We start from the raw sequence: 18426 nt of genomic DNA, 5'->3' as shown, positions 1-18426 counted from the left end.
CCTTTCAAGTTGGTTGTAGCTTTCTCATGGTGATTCTCATGGTGACTCTCTCCCCCTCCCTCCCTCTCTCCCTTCTTATAGCTGATCCAGGCTTGTGCCATGCAGCAGCTCCCTGTCTCCTACCAAACGTTCCCGCCGCTCATTTCCAGCGACCATTACATCCTGCACCCTCCACCGCCTGTGCCGCCACACCAGCCTCCACACATGGCTCCCCTCAGCCAGTTTGTCCCCCTCCAACCCCAACACCCTCGCATGGTAAGTTGATTGGGGTGGCAGGTGGGTGGGCTTGGCGGAAGGAAGGGAGGGAGGGATGTCTGGGTCCCATCCCCCACTCCGTGCTCTCAGCTCTGTTCTTCTGAGGGATATCAAAGCTGGTGCGATCTCAATTCTCCAGCGTAGCGTACAGTTTGAAGACACGGGTTTCAGTCTTCAAAGGAGGTCTCTTGCCATTGTAACAAGAGAGAACTGTACCTAGTTTCCAATGGCCATCAGAGGTAGGTAGGTGTTGGGATTGTTGCGGCTACTCTCGAGTAAAGACGCTCCAGTCCGCTCTGGCTTTCAGAGTTTTATTGTGCATATTATTTACAGTGCAGAGATATCAGAAAACATGACTGCCTAGTCCGATTCAGAACCTGGCAATGGCTTCCGTCGCATCTTGGACCAGCATAAAAGCCTGGGCACCCCAAAGCGCCTCCCCCTAGCCCTGCGTGTGGGCACGTGCCTCAATTTGCATGCCGGAAGGGGCTGCGTTCCTTCTCCCATCCTTTGGCTGGAGCGTTGCAGAGGCTCCGACACCTCGCTGCGCTGTCCTTCCCCCTCTGGCCAGCTGGGTCAGTGTCTAGGCTCTGACACGTCTGAGAGCCCCCCCGCTCCATTCCTCATTCCCTCCTCCTGACCCGCTGCTAGTGCTGTCACTGGGCGAAGTGCTGGTCAGGATGACTGGGGGAGGGTCCCTGTAAGGAGTCGCCCTGACAGTAGGCAATGCTAGAAACTCACATATATAAGCTAGGCGCCAAATGGTTCCTCAAACCAAGGTTTCATTTGCCAAAACAGAACATCTAGTTGCAAGACTGCTCCAAAGTCTTCTCCCCCCCCCCCATCCAAACAATGGACTGACTGTACAGTGGTACCTCTACTTACGAATAGCTCTACCTACAAATGTTTCTACTTATGAATTGAGCTCCATCCACCATCTTGGATGCGGTTTAGATAGGATTTTTTCTACTTACGAATTTTTAGATAGGGTTGCTTCGACTTACGAATTTTTTCTCCCAATGCATTCCTATGGGATTCGACTTACAATTTTTTTCGACTTACAAATGTGTGTTCGGAACGCATTAAATTCGTAAGTAGAAGTACCACTGTAATTGATTTGTAGTTAAACATCTGGCTAGTAGGGTTGCCAGACTCAATAGAGGACAGGACATCTGTGCCTTTAATTGCCCTGCTCTCTTTTGAGTCTGGAAACCTTAAAGAGAAACCAGCAGACCCTTTGTTTAATTTCCAAGCAAAGGGTCTGCTGGTTTCTCTTTAAGGTTTCCAGACTCAAAAGAGAGCAGGGAAATTAAAGGCACAGAAGCCCTGCTCTCTTTTGAGTCTGGCAACCGTACTGGCTAGTTCAGATGACAACCTTGAGTTAGGTTAAGAGCTTTGAGACCTTAAAGAAGAAAAAGTCTCTTGATCCAGGTACAGTCCATATACATATTGGCTCTATGCAGACCTCCTTCTCTTAATGGTGTCTGCTCCTGCTCAGGCTACACAGAAAAAGCATTTTGGTTCCTGAAATTCATGTTGATTGTACTTGGTTGTAAGTGGCTGGAAGCCAGGTGCAAAATGTGCCTGGCTAATTTCAAACACTGAAGGTAGGTTGTCTGTATGATGGATGGGTCTCCTTTTCACTGCATCCAATGTACCACAATCAGTTGCCTAGAATCCTGTCTGGCTCAGGCTAGCTGCAAAGCCAAGCCTGGGCTGCACACCTTGCTCAGTATGTACCATGTAGGACAGTGTGGAGTGACAGTACTTAATGCCTCTGTGGCAGCAGTTGTGACTAGGTGGAACAAGGAGGGGGTTCTGCATGAAACTGGCAATGCACAAGAGAGAGAGAGAGATTGGGGTAAGGAGCGGTCCCTCGCTGCCACTGATCACCTGGGGCAGATTGGACCTTGGCACTGCAACCAGATGGTTGGGTGGTCGCCTGCTCTTGATGGGGTTATGCTGCCCCTGAAGGAGCAGGTTCATAGTGCAGAATTCAGCGGCTAGGTTGCTCACTGGCGCAAGATGTTTTGAGCATATTAAACCGATCTTGGTCCGACTGCACTGGCTACCAGTTAGTTTCCGGGCCCAATTCAAAGTGCTGGTTTTGACCTATAAAGCCTTATATGGCTCAGGACCACAGTACCTCAAGGACCACCTCTTTCTACCTGGACCCTGAGATCATCTTCTGAGGACCTTCTTTGTGTGCCTCCTCCTCGAGAGGTCCTTCTCTGCAGTGGCCCCCCGTCTGTGGAATGCTCTCCCCAGGGAAGTTCACTTGGCACCTTCATTATACACCTTTAGGCACCAAGGGAAAATGTTCCTTTTTAACCAGGCCTTTGGTTGATTTGATTGACATTCTATGCCCTTTTAAAATGTGGGTTCGTTTTTTTGTTTTCTAGGGTGGGGATTATTGAGTTCTTTTTATTTTGATTTGATTCTGTGAACCGCCCTGAGACCTCCGGTTATAGGGTGGTATATGAATTCAATAAATAAAAATAATACTAGCATGCACATTTTCTTTGCAGTATTTATGAATTCAATTTCCATTTTTAATAAGAATGCTCAAGGTGATTGAAATAATACATTGCTATAGACTGTCCAGATTGCTTTACATCACAATTCCATCCTCCCAACATGCAACACAATGAATCCTGTGCAGTTGGCTCTTAATCTCCCCATTTTGTAAGTGGGTCACTGAAGTTCAGGCAGCAACTCCCAGAACGTCTTCAGGGCATCGGAAGCTTGAGGTCTGTTACCTGTCTGGCCTTCTGATATGGTTGGCAGATGTACTTGCAAATCAGATGAATCCATACAAAGTTATATGAGCCTTACATGTGTTGAGATAGATTTTTACAGGCTATACTGTTTTGCACACACTCCCGCCCTGGGTGACTTCTGTACCCTTCCTGTATTTTCTGCCTGTGTTATTTGGGTTCCATCCCTCCCTCAGCTCCTTCTCTTTGAAGAGGAAGCAAGGAAAAGAGGGTGACTGAATGAAATGGAGATGACAGATTTGGAGCAACAGTTCCCAGCGATGCTGCTAGTTAGGAGTATGGGACTCTGTGCACTATGCACTGTGCTTTTTCATGTACTGTAGTCAGCATTAGGAACTGCAGTGCCAAGGATTTAGTTTTGGTCTAAAAAAGCAGGCATCGTTATGAAAGAGGGTCTGTGGCAGTAATAGTAGGGCATAGTGGTTTGAGTATGTCTGGTGTACAGTACAAAAGGGATTTGATTTAGGGTTTTGGATGGGGCAGTAATCATCTTAAAATTACAATAGGATGCTGCCCTCTGTCCTTGTAGCCCAGTGTTGTCTACACGCTCACTGCCAGCATCTTTCTCGGGTTCCAGAAGGGCCTCTTTCCCCCACACTCCCTGGAGGTGCTAGGGGGCCACACTGGGCTCTTGCAGGCATAGTTTGTGTTCTGCCACTGAGCTGTGAACTTTCTCCCAGTGTCCATTCAATCAATCATTTTATTTGCATGCCACCTTTCCAAAGTTAAATCCATGCTTAAGGTGGCTTACAACATACAAAAAATTACATAGCTACAGACATACAGTGGTACCTTTACTTACAAATAACTCTACTCATGAATTTTTCTACTTACAAATGGAGCTCCGTCCGCCATCTTGGATGCGGTTTAGATAGGATTTTTTCTACTTACGAATTTTTAGACAGGGTTGCTTCGACTTACGAAATTTTTCTCCCAATGCATTCCTATGGGATTTGACTTACAATTTTTTTCGACTTACAAATGTGTGTTCGGAACGCATTAAATTCGTAAGTAGAGGTACCACTGTAGATAAATAGTAATAAACAATAAACACGGCATCAAAAATACACAACCAAATTGGAACAATGGTCACATAAACAAACCCTCTCAAACAAGACCGCAGCCCAAGAGTGTTCTGCAGCCTTAGCTTTTTGTAGCTGGAGTCCATCAGGGCTCCACCTTCCTAGGCCCGGTGGGGAATGGCCTGCAGGACAGGGAGAACTTGAATTCAAGATATAGAATGCTGGACAAAATCTTCTTGCGTGGGGGGAACAAGGCAAATATAGGATGCTTCTCCCCACCTCCACCCTTGCTCTGCCTTTGGGAAGGAGGTGTGGGGCTCTGGCAAGGTCCTAGAGCCCTCCCACCACCTTCATAAAGCTTAGCGCCTTGCTTATTCACCTTTGGGAAGGCAGCGCAAGGACAGGGGAGGGGGTTCCTGTGTTGCCGAGGGCTGCCAAAGAAGGGCTTGAGGGCTGCACATTGGACCACCCTGTTCTGTACTATCCTGAGTAAGAATGGCAGCAATAGCATTTCTAACTCTCTGGGAGTATTTGGGAGCTGTTGCTAGTTAGCCCTGTGTATTGTCTGCTTTCTCCACAGCCACTGCAAAGGATAGACAATGAGGTGGAGCTCCGGGGTGAACAGCACTCTATCGGAGGCTTCTCCTATTCTCCTTCCCACCATACTCCTGCACTGTCTCCCTCCGTGCCACTACATTACCTTCCACACACCCATGACCCACTGCACCAGGAACTGCCCTTTGGCGTGGTGAGTGTTCTGGGATCATAGCAATGAGGCCTTAAGCACTGGACTCCCTGAGGGGGAAAGGGTCCTTCGTTTGCTCAGGAATAATGGGACTCTGTGCTTCAGCAGGGTTGGCCATCTGGGGACCCGTTGCACACCGTGAGGTGCAAAATGAGCAACCTGGGGGCAGGGTCTTTCTCCAGAGTTGGCTAGCTCTTTTCAGCAGCCTCTGTGGGTGGGGAGGTGCCCTTTCATGAAAGGATGACACCTCACAGTTTGGGAGCTTTCATTTTGCTTTTGCAGCACTTAACTCCCCCGCTCATGTAGGAAATACTTGTGCATGTGTGTGCCGTTGTTCCGTGGGGATACAGACAACCTGTATAAGGTGGCTTTAGAGATCTGCAGCGTTTGATAGTGTTTACATCAGGGGTCCCCAAACTAGGGGCCGGATGCGGCCCAATCACCTTCTAAATCTGGCCCACGGACGGTCCGGGAATCAGCATGTTTTTACACGAGTAGAATGTGTCCTTTTATTTAAAATGCATCTCTGGGTTATTTGTGGGGCATAGGAATTCGTTCATATTATTTTTTTCAAAATATGGTCCGCCCCCCCCCCAAGGTCTGAGGGACAGTGGACCCAGCCCCCTGCTGAAAAAGTTTGCTGACCCCTGGCTTACATGATGTTTCACGTTGCAGAATTCATCCTTTCTTGGTGCAGAATGTTTCTGTTTTCCTAGCTGCAGATTTTTATTTGTGTCCTGTTTGGTATGGGGAATATACTGCCTAGGGCAGGCATCCCCAAACTTCGGCCCTCCAGATGTTTTAGACTACAATTCCCATGATCCCTGACCACTGGTCCTGTTAACTAGGGATCATGGGAGTTGTAGGCCAAAACATCTGGAGGGCCGCAGTTTGGGGATGCCTGGCCTAGGGATTAGTCAGCTCCATCTCAGTACGCATCAAACTGCCTCACCTCCTGGTGTTTCCAACAGCCATATCCACACATGATGCCCCGGCGACTGAACACCCAGCGATACAGATTGCAGCAGCCACTGCCGCCTCCACCCCCACCGCCGCCTCCATACTACCCAAGCTTCCTGCCATACTTCCTGTGAGTATCCATTGACCAAACAGAGGGAGGAAGTGCTGCCTGAGGAAGAAACCTCCTCTTTGCTGCTGGGGTCTAGGGCTGAGGGCCTTGTCTTTCTTTCAGCGTGGCCCCTCAGTGGGGATATGGACTTGCCTCCTTTTCCCACCCATGTACTCATTCAAAACGCAAGGTTGGTTTCTGCCTTGGTTTGCGTGCCTGCGCGGTTTTCTGCTCCCGTTGACTGCTCCGCTCTGCCTTTGAACTTTAGATCAATGCTTCCTGTGTCACCGACAGCTGTGGGGCCTACAATAAGTTTGGACTTGGATGTGGACGATGTGGAGATGGAAAACTATGAGGTGGGTTGGCCTCCCCGTCCCTAGGGGGCGTCGGAATGGCGGGAAGGCTCTAGAGCAGCTGGTTAGTGGTGCCCTCAGGGCATGGTGGAACTAGGCTTAGCCAGCTCTCTCAGGAAGAGCGTAGGGTTTGCCGTGTGATGGGGTCAAGTGGCAGCAGTGCCAGGAGAAGGGCGGAAAGATGCTGCCCTCTCTGGGACCATCCTGTGGTGAATGTACTGCTGAAGGAGCGGGTTTCAGGGTGCAGGAGGAAGCCTGATTGGAGCCCAGAAGGAAGCTGATCAGCTCTGTATGTATGTTCTTTTTTTCAATCTTCCCCTAGGCATTACTGAACCTGGCCGAGAGGCTAGGAGAAGCCAAACCCCGGGGACTCACCAAAGCAGACATCGAACACCTTCCGTCCTACCGCTTCAACCCAGAAAGCCATCAGTCAGAGCAAACCTTGTAAGTGTTGGGAGAGAGGTCCTCCAATGGAGTCCTAGATGGGGAATAAAAGGCAGCACAGCTGAATTTGGAAGGGACTGGGACAGCAGGCATGAGTGTTTCAGTCCACTGGGGTGTGTGTGTGGTGTGTACCTAGCAGTAGATACACAGGATTTAGAACACTTTATTGCCACTTTATGTGAGTGGCAGCAGGGAGTTCTGGCTGTCTCCTGCTCAAATTGCAGGGACCCAATCTTCAGTTGTCCATTTCCTAGCAGCTGGAGAAAGAGTTTCCTTCGGCATCATTTTGCAAACAGTTGTAAGTCTCTCTGAGCGATGCAACTGCAGTGAAAGGGTGGAATGTAAACAACTCTAGGGTGATACCCGACTAAGTCATAGTATGAGTGGATCCACTGGAAGAAGTGGACTTCACCCCATTGATTTTCGTTGGGCTGCTCTGAGTATGACTTAGTGGGCTGTTACATTAATAAGTAAAATAATTCATGTTGACTCTCCTATGGAACATACAGTGAAGTGAGAAATAAATAGTTTGAGTTGTAAGCCTGCTGTTGATCTGCGCTTGCCCCTTTTTATTATTATTTAACCTTAAAATGCATTGTGGGGAGGGGGTTGCACTCACCCTTTTTTCTTTTTCTTTTGTTTCTTAACATACGTACAGACTTCCAAACCAAATCCAACTCATGAGCAACTGGTTCTTCCTGTTTCCAGGGCAAGCGAGCTGTGCAGAGTGCTGATTGGCTGATCCTTGCGGCCTTCCTATCTATTCTTTTTATTTCATTATATCCCACCTTTCTCATAGCGCAGGACCCAGGGCAACTCATCATATGCATTAAAAAAAAGAATTACAGCTAATAAAACACTTCAGTCAGTTATAAATTTAGAAAGTTACCATATCAAAAACACTGAATCAAAACAACTTAAAGCAATTTAAAAACACAAGAGGAGAAGAATATGTACAATCCTGATTTGCAAGTATTGCTTTGACCTTCTGCTAATCAAAGGCCCCCTTCATTCAGAGTGGTCTTTGAAGTTTGAAAAAATAATAGATTGGTGGTGGGGGGGTTAATAAAAAAGGGGACCAATTAAATATTTAAATGAATAACCATGAGAAATGTGTGAGAGTGGGGAAGACTATTCAAAAACCCGAACCCCTGCTCAAAGCATGCGGGTGGGGAGGTCTTGGCCAAAATCTGCACTGATTGTGGTTGTTCATTGGGGCAAGACAGTTTGAGCATATTATACCGGTCTTGGCCCAACAGGACCGCAGTATTAAATGACTAAGGACCAACTCTACCCATATGAACCACTCCAGACTCTGCAATCATAATCTGAGGCCCTTTCTCATGTGCTTCCCCCACAAGAGGCCCAGAGGGTGGCAACACAAGATCAGGCCTTTTCTGTGGTGGCTCCGTTTGTGGAATTCTCTCCCCAGGGAGGCTCTCCTGGTGCCTTCATTACACATCTTTAGGTGCCGGGTGAAAATGTTTCTCTTCAACCAAGCGTTTGGCTGTTCTATGGCTTTTTACATGTGTTTGTAGAAGGAAGGTTGTTGGTTTGTTTTTATTTTATTGTGCATTTTGTTTTTTTCTGTTGGGATATTTGGATGAAGGGTGTTACACTACTACTCATAATGATATGCAGCTGAAGGTGCAGAGGAACTGAACTCTCACCCAGTAATTGGCGTGTTTCTTTTCAGTCTGCTTCTAAAGGGCGGTACATCCGTCCACCTTTAGGAATAGAAGGGCATCTTGAGGAGTGAGTTCAGATTGCACCCAAGCAGATCTGTGAATTGTCAGGGGAAGGCAACAACCCTTACTGATAGGTACAATCCAGTTGAGCAGTGAAATCATTTTCCTAGCGTGTCACCTGGAAGTATGTATTGGGCACCTAAATAAGGTTCTGCTGGAAAACAGTGGGAGACACTGCTCCCAAAGAGTGGGAGGCCTGCTGCTCAGTGACAGAGGCAGAAGGTTGCGGGTCCTCAGCATCTCCAGGTGGGTCTGGGAGAGGATCCTGCCTGAAACCCTGGACAGCATCTGCCCATCACTGTAGATCTGACTCAGCATGAGGCAGCTTCCTATGAGCCTGCAGAGAATCTTGCCCCTGTGGGGAAACTGGCCTGAAGACCGTGGATAGCTATCGGTGTGCTGCTGCTTCTTCCTCCTCTTCTGCCACTGCACTGACTGGGTCTTTCTCCTCCCTTCCCCAGGTGTGTTGTGTGCTTCAGCGACTTCGAAGTCAGGCAGCTGCTGCGAGTTCTGCCCTGCAACCACGAGTTCCACGCCAAGTGCATCGACAAATGGTTAAAGGTAACATCTGCTGCTCTTGGCCAAGGGCTCTATCACTGGGGAACCATTGCATTAAAAGATTATTCTGTCCGGGGTGCTGCGGCTTAATCGGCAAGGAGCATATTAGGAAGTGCATAATCATCTAGTGGGGGGGGCATGCAGGGGGGAACGGGCCTCTGTGCAAGCGATCTGAGAGACCCAGGGCTTCGGAACCAGCTTTGGCAGCTCTCTCTACTGGCTGTTGGCTGCAACTGCACCGTGAAGGTGAAGGGGACTCGTGCGGGATGGATCTAGACTTTTCAGGAACGGCAGGGTCCTTCCTGGCCATGGAAGTCTCCTCTGCTGTGCTGGGGAAGTTTTGCAGCTCTCCAGAGCAGTTTTTTCTAGAGGCCATGCAGAGGGAAGAGTGACTTGGAAAAAGTCACCTCCGCCCCCTTCTGTCAGTAGGAGTGAAAACTGGGATTCAGCCACTGCCTCTAATCTCCATTCAATATTGTGGGTAAATTGCAGGCAAATCCTTTAAGTAGAGACTCTGGCTTTTATTACGTGCAAATGCAATGGCTGTTCAATGATTTTTGTGCACCTGTAAGGCGACTCAGAATCCTAATTTAAATACGGGAGTGGGGGAAATCCTTAATAATAATAATTTTAGTTACAGGTAGGTAGCCGTGTTGGTCTGACGTAGTTGAAACAAAAAATAAATAAAAAATTCCTTCCAGTAGCACCTTAGAGACCAACTAAGTTTGTCATAGGTATGAGCTTTCGTGTGCATGCACACTTCTTCAGATACACTGAAACAGAAGTCACCAGACCCATTAATTTTGTCTCGTGTCCTATTGAAGACATCCGAGCCACTGCCGCATCTTGTAAATTTCATGTGGTAAATGCTCACCTTTTGCAGCTCTATGAGACCCTTTTTGAGACTAAGTGGCCAAAATGGTGCATACGTAGTATTCCGAATGTGGCCATACCACCGCCATTACTTGACCTCATATTGAATCTCATTCATAATTTTATTGGGAGTTTGTGGGTTTCCACCATCTTGAATAATCTGTTGTCAACCACAAACATGGCCTCTTTATTTCTCAGCTGAATCTAGATTATTCATGAACAAATTAAGTAACATTGGTCTCAGTGCAAATCCTAGGAGTACTCCATATCTTTTCTCTGTTTTGAAACCTTCCTGTTTATTCCTACCGTCAGCTTCTTACCTAGCTTCTGATCCAAAGGAAATTATGTCAGAAGGAAAGGTTTGGACTGGAGGGCTTCTGGAAGAGGAGGTTCGCTCTTAACTACCTTGTTCCCGTAGAGCAGGGGTGGGGAACCTCAGATTCGTGGGACCAAATTCAGCCAACCAGCCCTCATAATTCCTCCTTTGGCCACGCCCTCTCTCCCCAAGCAATGCTTCTTACCAGCCCCGCTGCGCAGGTGCTTTTTGCCTGGTTGGAATGCATCCTTGCATTAGGATAATGCCTCTTGTCACCCTGGATGGTGTGATCTTTGTTTTGGAAGGCCAGAATGTAGCCTGCTGTACAAAGGTGAGAATTGCATCTGTTGCTCTGGCCACTTTTGCCTGGCATGTGGCCCTTGGAAGGTTGCTCATGAAGGCATGTGGTCCTTGGGGCCCAAAAAGGTTCCCCACCTATGTCCGAGATGGAGCCCAGTTTCTTGTCCTTGTCCAGTGCCAGTTATTACCTTGAGAAGTCTATTCCTTCATGCCAAACCTACAACGAGCAACAGGTCTCAGATAAATGGAGAGAGGCTGCTGCTGCTGCTCCTTAAGCAGAAAGGTTTCCTAGTGGGTGTGGTTGACCTTAAAGCCACGTCCCTTTTTCCTGATCCTGCCATTGGTCATTGCAGGCAAACCGCACATGCCCAATCTGCCGGGCAGATGCCTCAGAAGTGCACCGGGAGGCTGAGTGAGGCTCGTCAACGCACTGCTGCACAAATTCACTCCAGGATACGGACCTTGGCCCAGGGGCTTGGCCCAGCCTGTACGCTTAAGCCTCTGGGGACTCTCCTGGGATGTGGTGAGAAGATAAGCAATGTATGACACACCCTTACCCTTACCCCTCCGTGGCATGGACTGGGCCTGGTGGCAGAGCCAGCTCCGCGGTGTCACGCTTCGCTAGGGGGAGGCCTCCCCATGTGCTCCGCACTCCAAAGAGACTCCATCCTTGTGCCATTTTACTCTCCAGGTGTTCTTGCATTCCTTTCGTTTTTGGTTCTCCTTTCCTTGTTTTGGTTTTTGTGGCTGTCTGACCCAGGTATTTTTAGTCCAAACTCTTCCCCCCCACCCACCCCCACTTCTGGCGCCACCAGATCGGGGCCTTCAGAAGCAGAGCAGCTCAAAGATGGTGATGGGGAGATGGGGGAAGAAGTGCCTGCTTCAATCCCACCCCCACCCCCCAACCACTTGCCCCCAAAGCACAGTGTTGTCGCATGGCAGGCAGTGGAAGTGGTTGGTTGCAGCACTGATGAGGGGCAGCCCAAAGCCTTCCCAGAACCATTTGGGGTTGCCCACACACAAATCATGGCTTTTCCTTACACACACACCCATCTTGCCCTTCCTACATGCCGGAGATGCTGGGCGGCATTCAGGGCTCCTTAGCAGGGTGGTGGTGGAGCGAAACAGGCCTGCGCAAGGCCCAGCAATATCCCACCCCACTCCGCTCCCCTTCTCATTGCAGAGGGGCGTGTGGAGACCCATTCCCCCCTCAAAAGACGTGGAGGGAAGCGTGAGTTGAGTGAGTGAGAATCCTCGTGGTGAAGCAGCTGGCTCTGCTTCATACGTTTGTCAGGTGGAGGCTCTCTTTGCGAGGCCTGCCTTCAGAATCATGTTCTCTAGCTAGAGCTGACAATTACTTCTCTTCCCTTCTGCACCTCAGTTGTTTTCCTTGGGGTCCCCTTTCTTTCTCAGCACCCATCTCCATGAAATCCACCACCACCCCTTCCAAAAAAATAAAAAATCAGGTTCGTGCAACTGTTTCCCCAATATCTCAGGGGAGGGCACGTGTGTTTCTCTGCCTCCCTCCCTCTCTCCCTGTTTTCCTTCTGCGGGGAAGAGGGAGATGCTCAGCCGACTGAAGCAGAAGCCCTTAGTCCCACTGTAAATCCTGCCTGCTCTTCTGTGTTGACCCCAGGCTAAGCCCCTGAAAGCTGCCGGGGCCGCTGTGAAGCTCTCTGCAGTAGGATCCTGGGCAGCGAGCAGATGGGGAATTATTTATTAATCTTCTTGTCGTCTACCCTTGCACTAGCTATCATGGAGAAAAGCCCATCTGGCGAAAACCGCTCCTCCCTCCAAGATGCACTGCTGCATCAGCTTTCTTTCCTTTCTGCGTAGGACCAGGCAGACGTTTCCATTCCCTTTGCCACTCGCTAGACCATTTTTCTGTCCTCCCCCTTCCCCCCCCTTCCGGGGGCCCCAAATGAAGTTTGGCCCTCCTACTGCCACCCCCAACGGAGTGTTGTTTTCCCCCCTGCATGGCCTGATGCTTGTGCTCTGGGTCAGGCACCGTGGAGTGGGGTGGGCTGTTTCGCCATGACGAGCATACATGCGAGTTGTGTGCCTTCCTGTATCTCTGTGCACGTGCGTGTGTTGCGTGCGTGCACACACACACTAATCCTACCTAAAATAAAAAAAAACAACCTGCTGGTTTGAAGCAAGAAAGCAACCGACCTGCCACCCTGTTACAGAAACCTGTGATCGTTTAAAAAAATATATATTAAAAATAAAATAAAAGTTGTTTTGCATGATTATACCATGGAGCCGAGAGAGAGAGAAGCCCTCGCCATGTAGTTGGATTGTGTTTGGAAGCCTGGCAAGAAGGACTCGGAGAGGACGATGAAACCTAATGTAAATGTTCACAAATTATGCATGCATGTTATGACCAGCTTGGAACTTGGTATTGGCTAACTCTCTAGCCAGCTGTGGGGGTGATGGGGTGGGGGGGTTAAAGAGGGAGTTCTTTGTGCTCAGCTGATTACTGCCATGCACTGTACTGCACATGTCCGCAACGCCTCACAAGGACCGTCAACGCTTTTCAGGGCAATTCTCCCTCCCCTTCCCCCCACCCCACCCCTCCAGTTTAGAGATGGGTTTGAAACCTGGTTGGGCCAGGAGGCGGCAGCTGTGGGAGGGGGGGCACATACAGGACTTAACCTCGAGGTAGGCTTGCAAGGGTCAATGTTGGCAGGCGGTGGGGGAAGCGGTTAGTAGCGGCCTCAGAAAGGAGAGGGTTTTGTTAGGTGCATCTTCGCTTTCATCAGCTAGTATCAGCTAGTGGGATGTGTCTGGCAGTGTGGCTCCCAGTCAGAATTCAACTTCCTCCACCGTCCACAAGGTGGAGCTCTTCTCTCCCCCCCCCAAATTCTCCATCTTCTCCCCAGCTGGGTTCATTGATTCCTGCTGCCTTTAATTGCCAGCCGAGGTCTGGCTTGCACCCAACCCCCCTTTTGGAATTGATGGCAGCAGATGAGAGCGGGCCATGCTTTTCCTGCTCATCCAGCATCCCTGGGCCTTTATCCATAAAATAGAGCCTCTTCCCACAAAACTACACCCCCCCCCCCAATCCCATTCTCCCAGCCACACAAATGCCGGAGGGGCACTCATGAGCGGAGCAGGTGGAACGAACCATGGGCCCGTTACTCAGATTGGTCTGGGCCAGCCTTGGAGCAGCGTTTGTGAAGGAAAGCTAGATTCTTCCAACCTGGCTCTTTTCTGTGGGGTGTTCCGAGCTGAGATGGTGGCTGGAGGAGAAGTGGCCTCTCTTAAAACAGTGGGCAGGAGCAGTTCAAGCTGTCTGCGTTGTTGTTTTCCTGAGCCCACCGGCTCTCAGCAATACTTACCTCTGAAGCAGGGGAAAGTCTTTTTAGGTGTAGCTGGGGCCACCAGGCCTTTTGCCATTGGTGCTTACAGCTAATCTCTCCCACCCCACCCCACCCACACACCGCAGATGCTGGAGTTCTTGATCCACTTGAATTCAGGAAGTCCTCTGGGGAGCTAGGAGGTTGGGGACCTGAGAACCTGCTTTTGTTTTGTCTCGTGGACTTTTTATTCAGTTAACAGTCCAGGGATGATCTTCAAAGTCCTGCAGAAAGACGCTGAGCCACACAGGCAGGATGTAGCAAGGTACATTTTCTGCTTAACTGCAGCTGGGTAGCAATCTCTTGTTTTGGCAGGAGCAACTAGCCTGCAGGTAGATCAGTCAGTTAGAAACCTCTTGAGCTCTGGGCAGGCCAGAGCTTTCTTTTTAATCACCTGAATTTGTGATGAATTGAATGTTTTTTTTAAGTCCCCACCTGGCTCAGCCCCTTGTTTGCACTTTGGCTGATAATGCAGGTTAAAACGGTGAAGTCACTTGGATCAGGTCAAATAATTTAAATCTCTTCCTTCTCAGCCCACTTTTCCAGAGGGTTAGAATAGCCACAGTCGGACATCTAAGCCAGGTCTTGGCCCATGCGCCTGCGTGCGCGCACACAAAGGAATGGGCCACTTGCCATATAAAACTGCACAGACACCAGCAGCCCCTTTCGAGTACCTGTCCTTCTGTGACCACTCAGTTCTCCCCTCTCCCTCACATGTCAAGCCAGTGCCTTGTGTCAGACCCACCTCCACCGCTCTCCACCCCAGCCCTGGCCTTTCTCCTCGTTTCACAGCTTTTTCTAAAAAAAGGAAAAACAGTAACAACTTATTTCACGCGGCACAAATAACCAAAGGTCTTTACTGTATATATAAACCACAGGTGTTTCTATATTTATAGCCAATCAGAATATAGTGCTGATGCCCATCTGTTTTAAAAAACGCTCTCTTCTCCTCGGGCCCCCCCCCCCCGCTATCTCGGGTTATTTTTCCCCCACCCCCAGAAAGATGACTTGGGGTTGGGGAGGGTAGAAAAGCCTTACGGTTCTTCTGGTGGCGACTCGAAAGCTCACAAGCTCGTGTGCTGCAGAATTTATTCCAATGAGCAGCTAAAAATTATCATTTTAAAACAAAAAACCAACAAAAAAATTACTAAAACATTTATTTAGGATGTTTGTGATTGCTGATTGCGCTGTAGATGCCACTGTTTACCAATGATTTCCTGTGGTGGGATAGTGGACTGTTTACTGTTCTTTTTTACCAGTCCCGTGCCCTCCAGAGGGATAGCTCAGCTTCACCCTACAAGGAGAGGAGCCTCCCTGTAGGGCACCAGGGCATTTGTTCTGTGTTAGAAAGTTTATATATATATATTATATATATATATTATAAATATATATATATAATTTTTTTTTTGCTCTGTTACTTGCACATTTTACAGTTACCTCATTTTTCCCATGTATGTATTTGAAAAAAAGGCTAATATATAGAGAAGAAAAAAAAGGTTCTTAAATCTCTAAAAAAGTGTTTGTTTGTTTTCCATTCCATTGGAATCATATTGGTTTGTAGCATTTAACATAACTAGTATGTTGTATTATATATATGTGTATTATACTGATTGAAATTTTTAACAGATTTGTACTTTTTTTAAAATGAAAGTTGCTAGTTCTGCTTGACCAAGTAGTGCAATCATTATTTTTTTTAATGTTGTGGCTGATTTTGAGAGGGATATTCACTAATAAATGTATGATGTATACCAACGAGGGCAGGCCAGTCTCTTCTCTTGGTGGAGGCAGTGCTCTCAGGAAGGTGGTGGTGGTTGTTTTTCTTCTAAATGTAGTACTAGAGGTATCCTGACTCTTTTCCAAGGAGCTATGAATGGCATCCTCACCCCCACCCCCAACTTTTGAACTGAGTTAGGATGGGAGACTTCATAGACTGGAGCAATGGTTTGAAATGCGGTTTCCCACATCCAAAAGAGCCATGGCATCATCAAAAAGTAGTCACAATGATAAAATGCTGTAAAGAAAATATGCGTTAATTTGCTTTATGCTCTTATCAGTAAAATATAAAATATAAATATAAAACATAAAAAAGTGAATGTGCTATGAAGGCACATGAATTTTCCCTCACCAGCTTCAGGGAAGTTACTGTGACCCCGAAACATTAACTTCAGCATCCATCTTAATTTTGGTTATGGAACAATGACACAATCTTTTAAAGTTGCAGCATGTTTAGCATTTCCACCAGCTTCTCGGTGATTGATGTAGTAGTGTCACCCCTTGCTTTCAACTAATACAGCTTCTATGATGCGTGGGTTGTAGTCCCTATCTGCCACAGCTCTGTGACACAAGGAACCAAGCACAAGCTAAGAAGTGGAATGTTAGCATTTTTAAAATATACTATCTACTCTGTCACCTGTGATACCTGGAGCAACTTGCTCTTAACAAACAAAGAGTTTTCCAATGCCCATGGTAGTGTACAGATTTGTTTTCAGTGTGTCAGTGGTTTGTTAAATATCATGGTTAGCACTTGTGTTTTTTGTTTTAAAACGCATGACAGATGTTTGGACAAATTCACAGAGAGGTCTACTAGTGGTTAAGTGGTGATTACTACTATTGGAGACCTCCAGATTCAGAGCAACAGCAGAAAATGGTTGTTGTATATGTCTCCTTGTAGACTTTCTGGAGACGTCTGCTTAGCCATTGTGGGAAACGAAGTGCAACTAGGTGAACCTTTGACCTGATCCTGTAGCACTCCTTATGATCTACTATTCAGTTTTTTAAAAAAGCTAAACATGCAAATAACTGGAGGTGGTGGCTAGAGAAAATGTTTTCTCCCCATTGCTCAAAGCACTAGAACTTGTGGACATCCAATGCAGCCCTAATATTGGAAGATTCAGGACAGATAAAAGGAAGAAACATCCTTATACTGCACATAGTTAAAACTGTGGAACTCACTCCCACAGGAGGCAGGGATGGCCAGCAACTTGTGATGGCTTTAAAGAAAGGATTAGACGAATTATGGATTAAGCCATCAATGGCTACTTGTAACAATGGCGATGTTCTGCCTCCATGGACAGAGGCAGTAATGCTTTTGGCTGGAAACTGCAGGATGTGAGTGTGCTCTTGTCCTGCTCATGGGTTTCTCCAGAGGCATCTAATAGGCCACTGTAAGAACAGGATATAAGGCTAGATGAGGCATTGGCCTGACGCAGCAGGCTCACCTGAGATTCCCAGCAATTGGTATACAGAGGAATACTGCCTCTGACCATGAGGGCAGAATATACGGTAGCATAGGTCTGTTTTAGGGAACACAAAAAGCAGCCTTACACCAAGTCATAATTGTCTACACTGACTGGTAGCAACCCTCTGGGCCAGGGTCTTTTCCAACCCTACCTGGAGATGCTGGAGATTGAGAACCTTCTGCTTGCAAAAAACAGATGCTCTACCAGTGGCAGTTTTTGCATTTGCTCTCCACTGGGTCAATTTTTGATTGGGCCATTCACTCTTACTCCCAAGATCTTTCTTGGTCAGCCACTACTAGCTCAGTAGGATTTGCATCTCCTGCCCACCTATATTGCGCCACACTTGCTTACGTAATACGATGCCTGTTTTATCTATCACCCATATTTGCACATTCAAAAAACACTTGTATCACAAGAGTCTTTATTGAACTGTGACTTGATTTTCTTTACTTGCTTGGAGTGTGTATGGGCTGGAAACTTTCTATTAGAAAAGAGCAAGTGGTCAAACAAAAATGAACCTACCTAACCTTTACATCCTGAATTCACTCCAGCAGTATTAACTTGTTCCAGTTTGGCAAAAAGCAATACTAGTGTAAAAGCTGTAAATTTTCAGTGTAAACCACATCTTTTAACACTAGTGCCCACTAGAACAGCTGGCAGATTATTTACCTTTTCCCCCCAAATCATATTTGCTCATGCTCTAATTTTGCTAATTAGATAACTAATTAGTATTAAGTTATGCAATGCAGCATGTTTAAAATGAATTGAGCAACTGCAAGATTCACAAATAAAGTAGGGGTTGGGGTGAGTTATGCACATCATTCATTATGGGGTGTGAAAGTATTCTCAAGTTTTTCTTTCTACGGAAAATGGCATCAATCTACACTCACTGCTGTGCTTTCTCTTTATGATAAAGGCCCAAAAGGCATTCAGATGCTCTAGAAAAGAGGGCCAGGGCTATGCTTCAGTCTGTTCTATCCAAGAATTTCACATGCTAACCACTTTAAGGCATAAAGCCAATAGCTGAGAAATTATCTGAATTTTTGGGAGTAGCTAGAATTCTTTAGGCAGGGACTACCATCAGATGAATCAATACCTATGGAAAAATATGTGTAAGTACAGAACACATACAAGGTTCACCTTGAACCTGTATTCCCACAGAAATACTGTGTTTTTTAATCTCCCTTTTATAATCCTTACTCAACTCTCAGAGTTTTCTTGATTCATATAGTAAGGAGGACAGAAAAATTAGTATTCTGCTTCTGAGCCAATCAATCAAAAAAAGAGAAGGGAAGCTAAGTCTGGCAAATAAGAGTAATACTGTATTTCATGAGTCCAGCTCGGATTCCAAATGATGCTCATTCGCAG

The 18426-nt window shown here is 47.3% G+C and overlaps 1 protein-coding gene across 5 annotated transcripts in view; it reads left to right on the top strand.

Annotated features, from left to right (window-relative positions):
- RNF44 (ring finger protein 44) overlaps positions 1-15571 on the top strand; it is a 67162-nt gene extending 51591 nt beyond the window's left edge. For all 5 annotated transcript variants that reach the window (XM_060271604.2, XM_060271606.2, XM_060271605.2 and 2 more), the window contains exons 5-11: positions 82-255; positions 4635-4802; positions 5771-5889; positions 6137-6224; positions 6544-6665; positions 8875-8974; positions 10814-15571. In XM_060271604.2, the coding sequence (XP_060127587.1) occupies positions 82-255; positions 4635-4802; positions 5771-5889; positions 6137-6224; positions 6544-6665; positions 8875-8974; positions 10814-10876 (834 nt within the window). In that variant the 3' untranslated portion in view covers positions 10877-15571. The remainder of the gene's footprint in view (positions 1-81; positions 256-4634; positions 4803-5770; positions 5890-6136; positions 6225-6543; positions 6666-8874; positions 8975-10813) is intronic.
- Positions 15572-18426: the final 2855 nt, after the last annotated feature.

Source organism: Zootoca vivipara, chromosome 2 (genome assembly GCF_965207765.1).
Source record: "Zootoca vivipara chromosome 2, rZooViv2.hap1.1, whole genome shotgun sequence".
NCBI lineage: Eukaryota > Metazoa > Chordata > Lepidosauria > Squamata > Lacertidae > Zootoca > Zootoca vivipara.
This window is presented reverse-complemented; position numbering and strand designations above follow the sequence as displayed.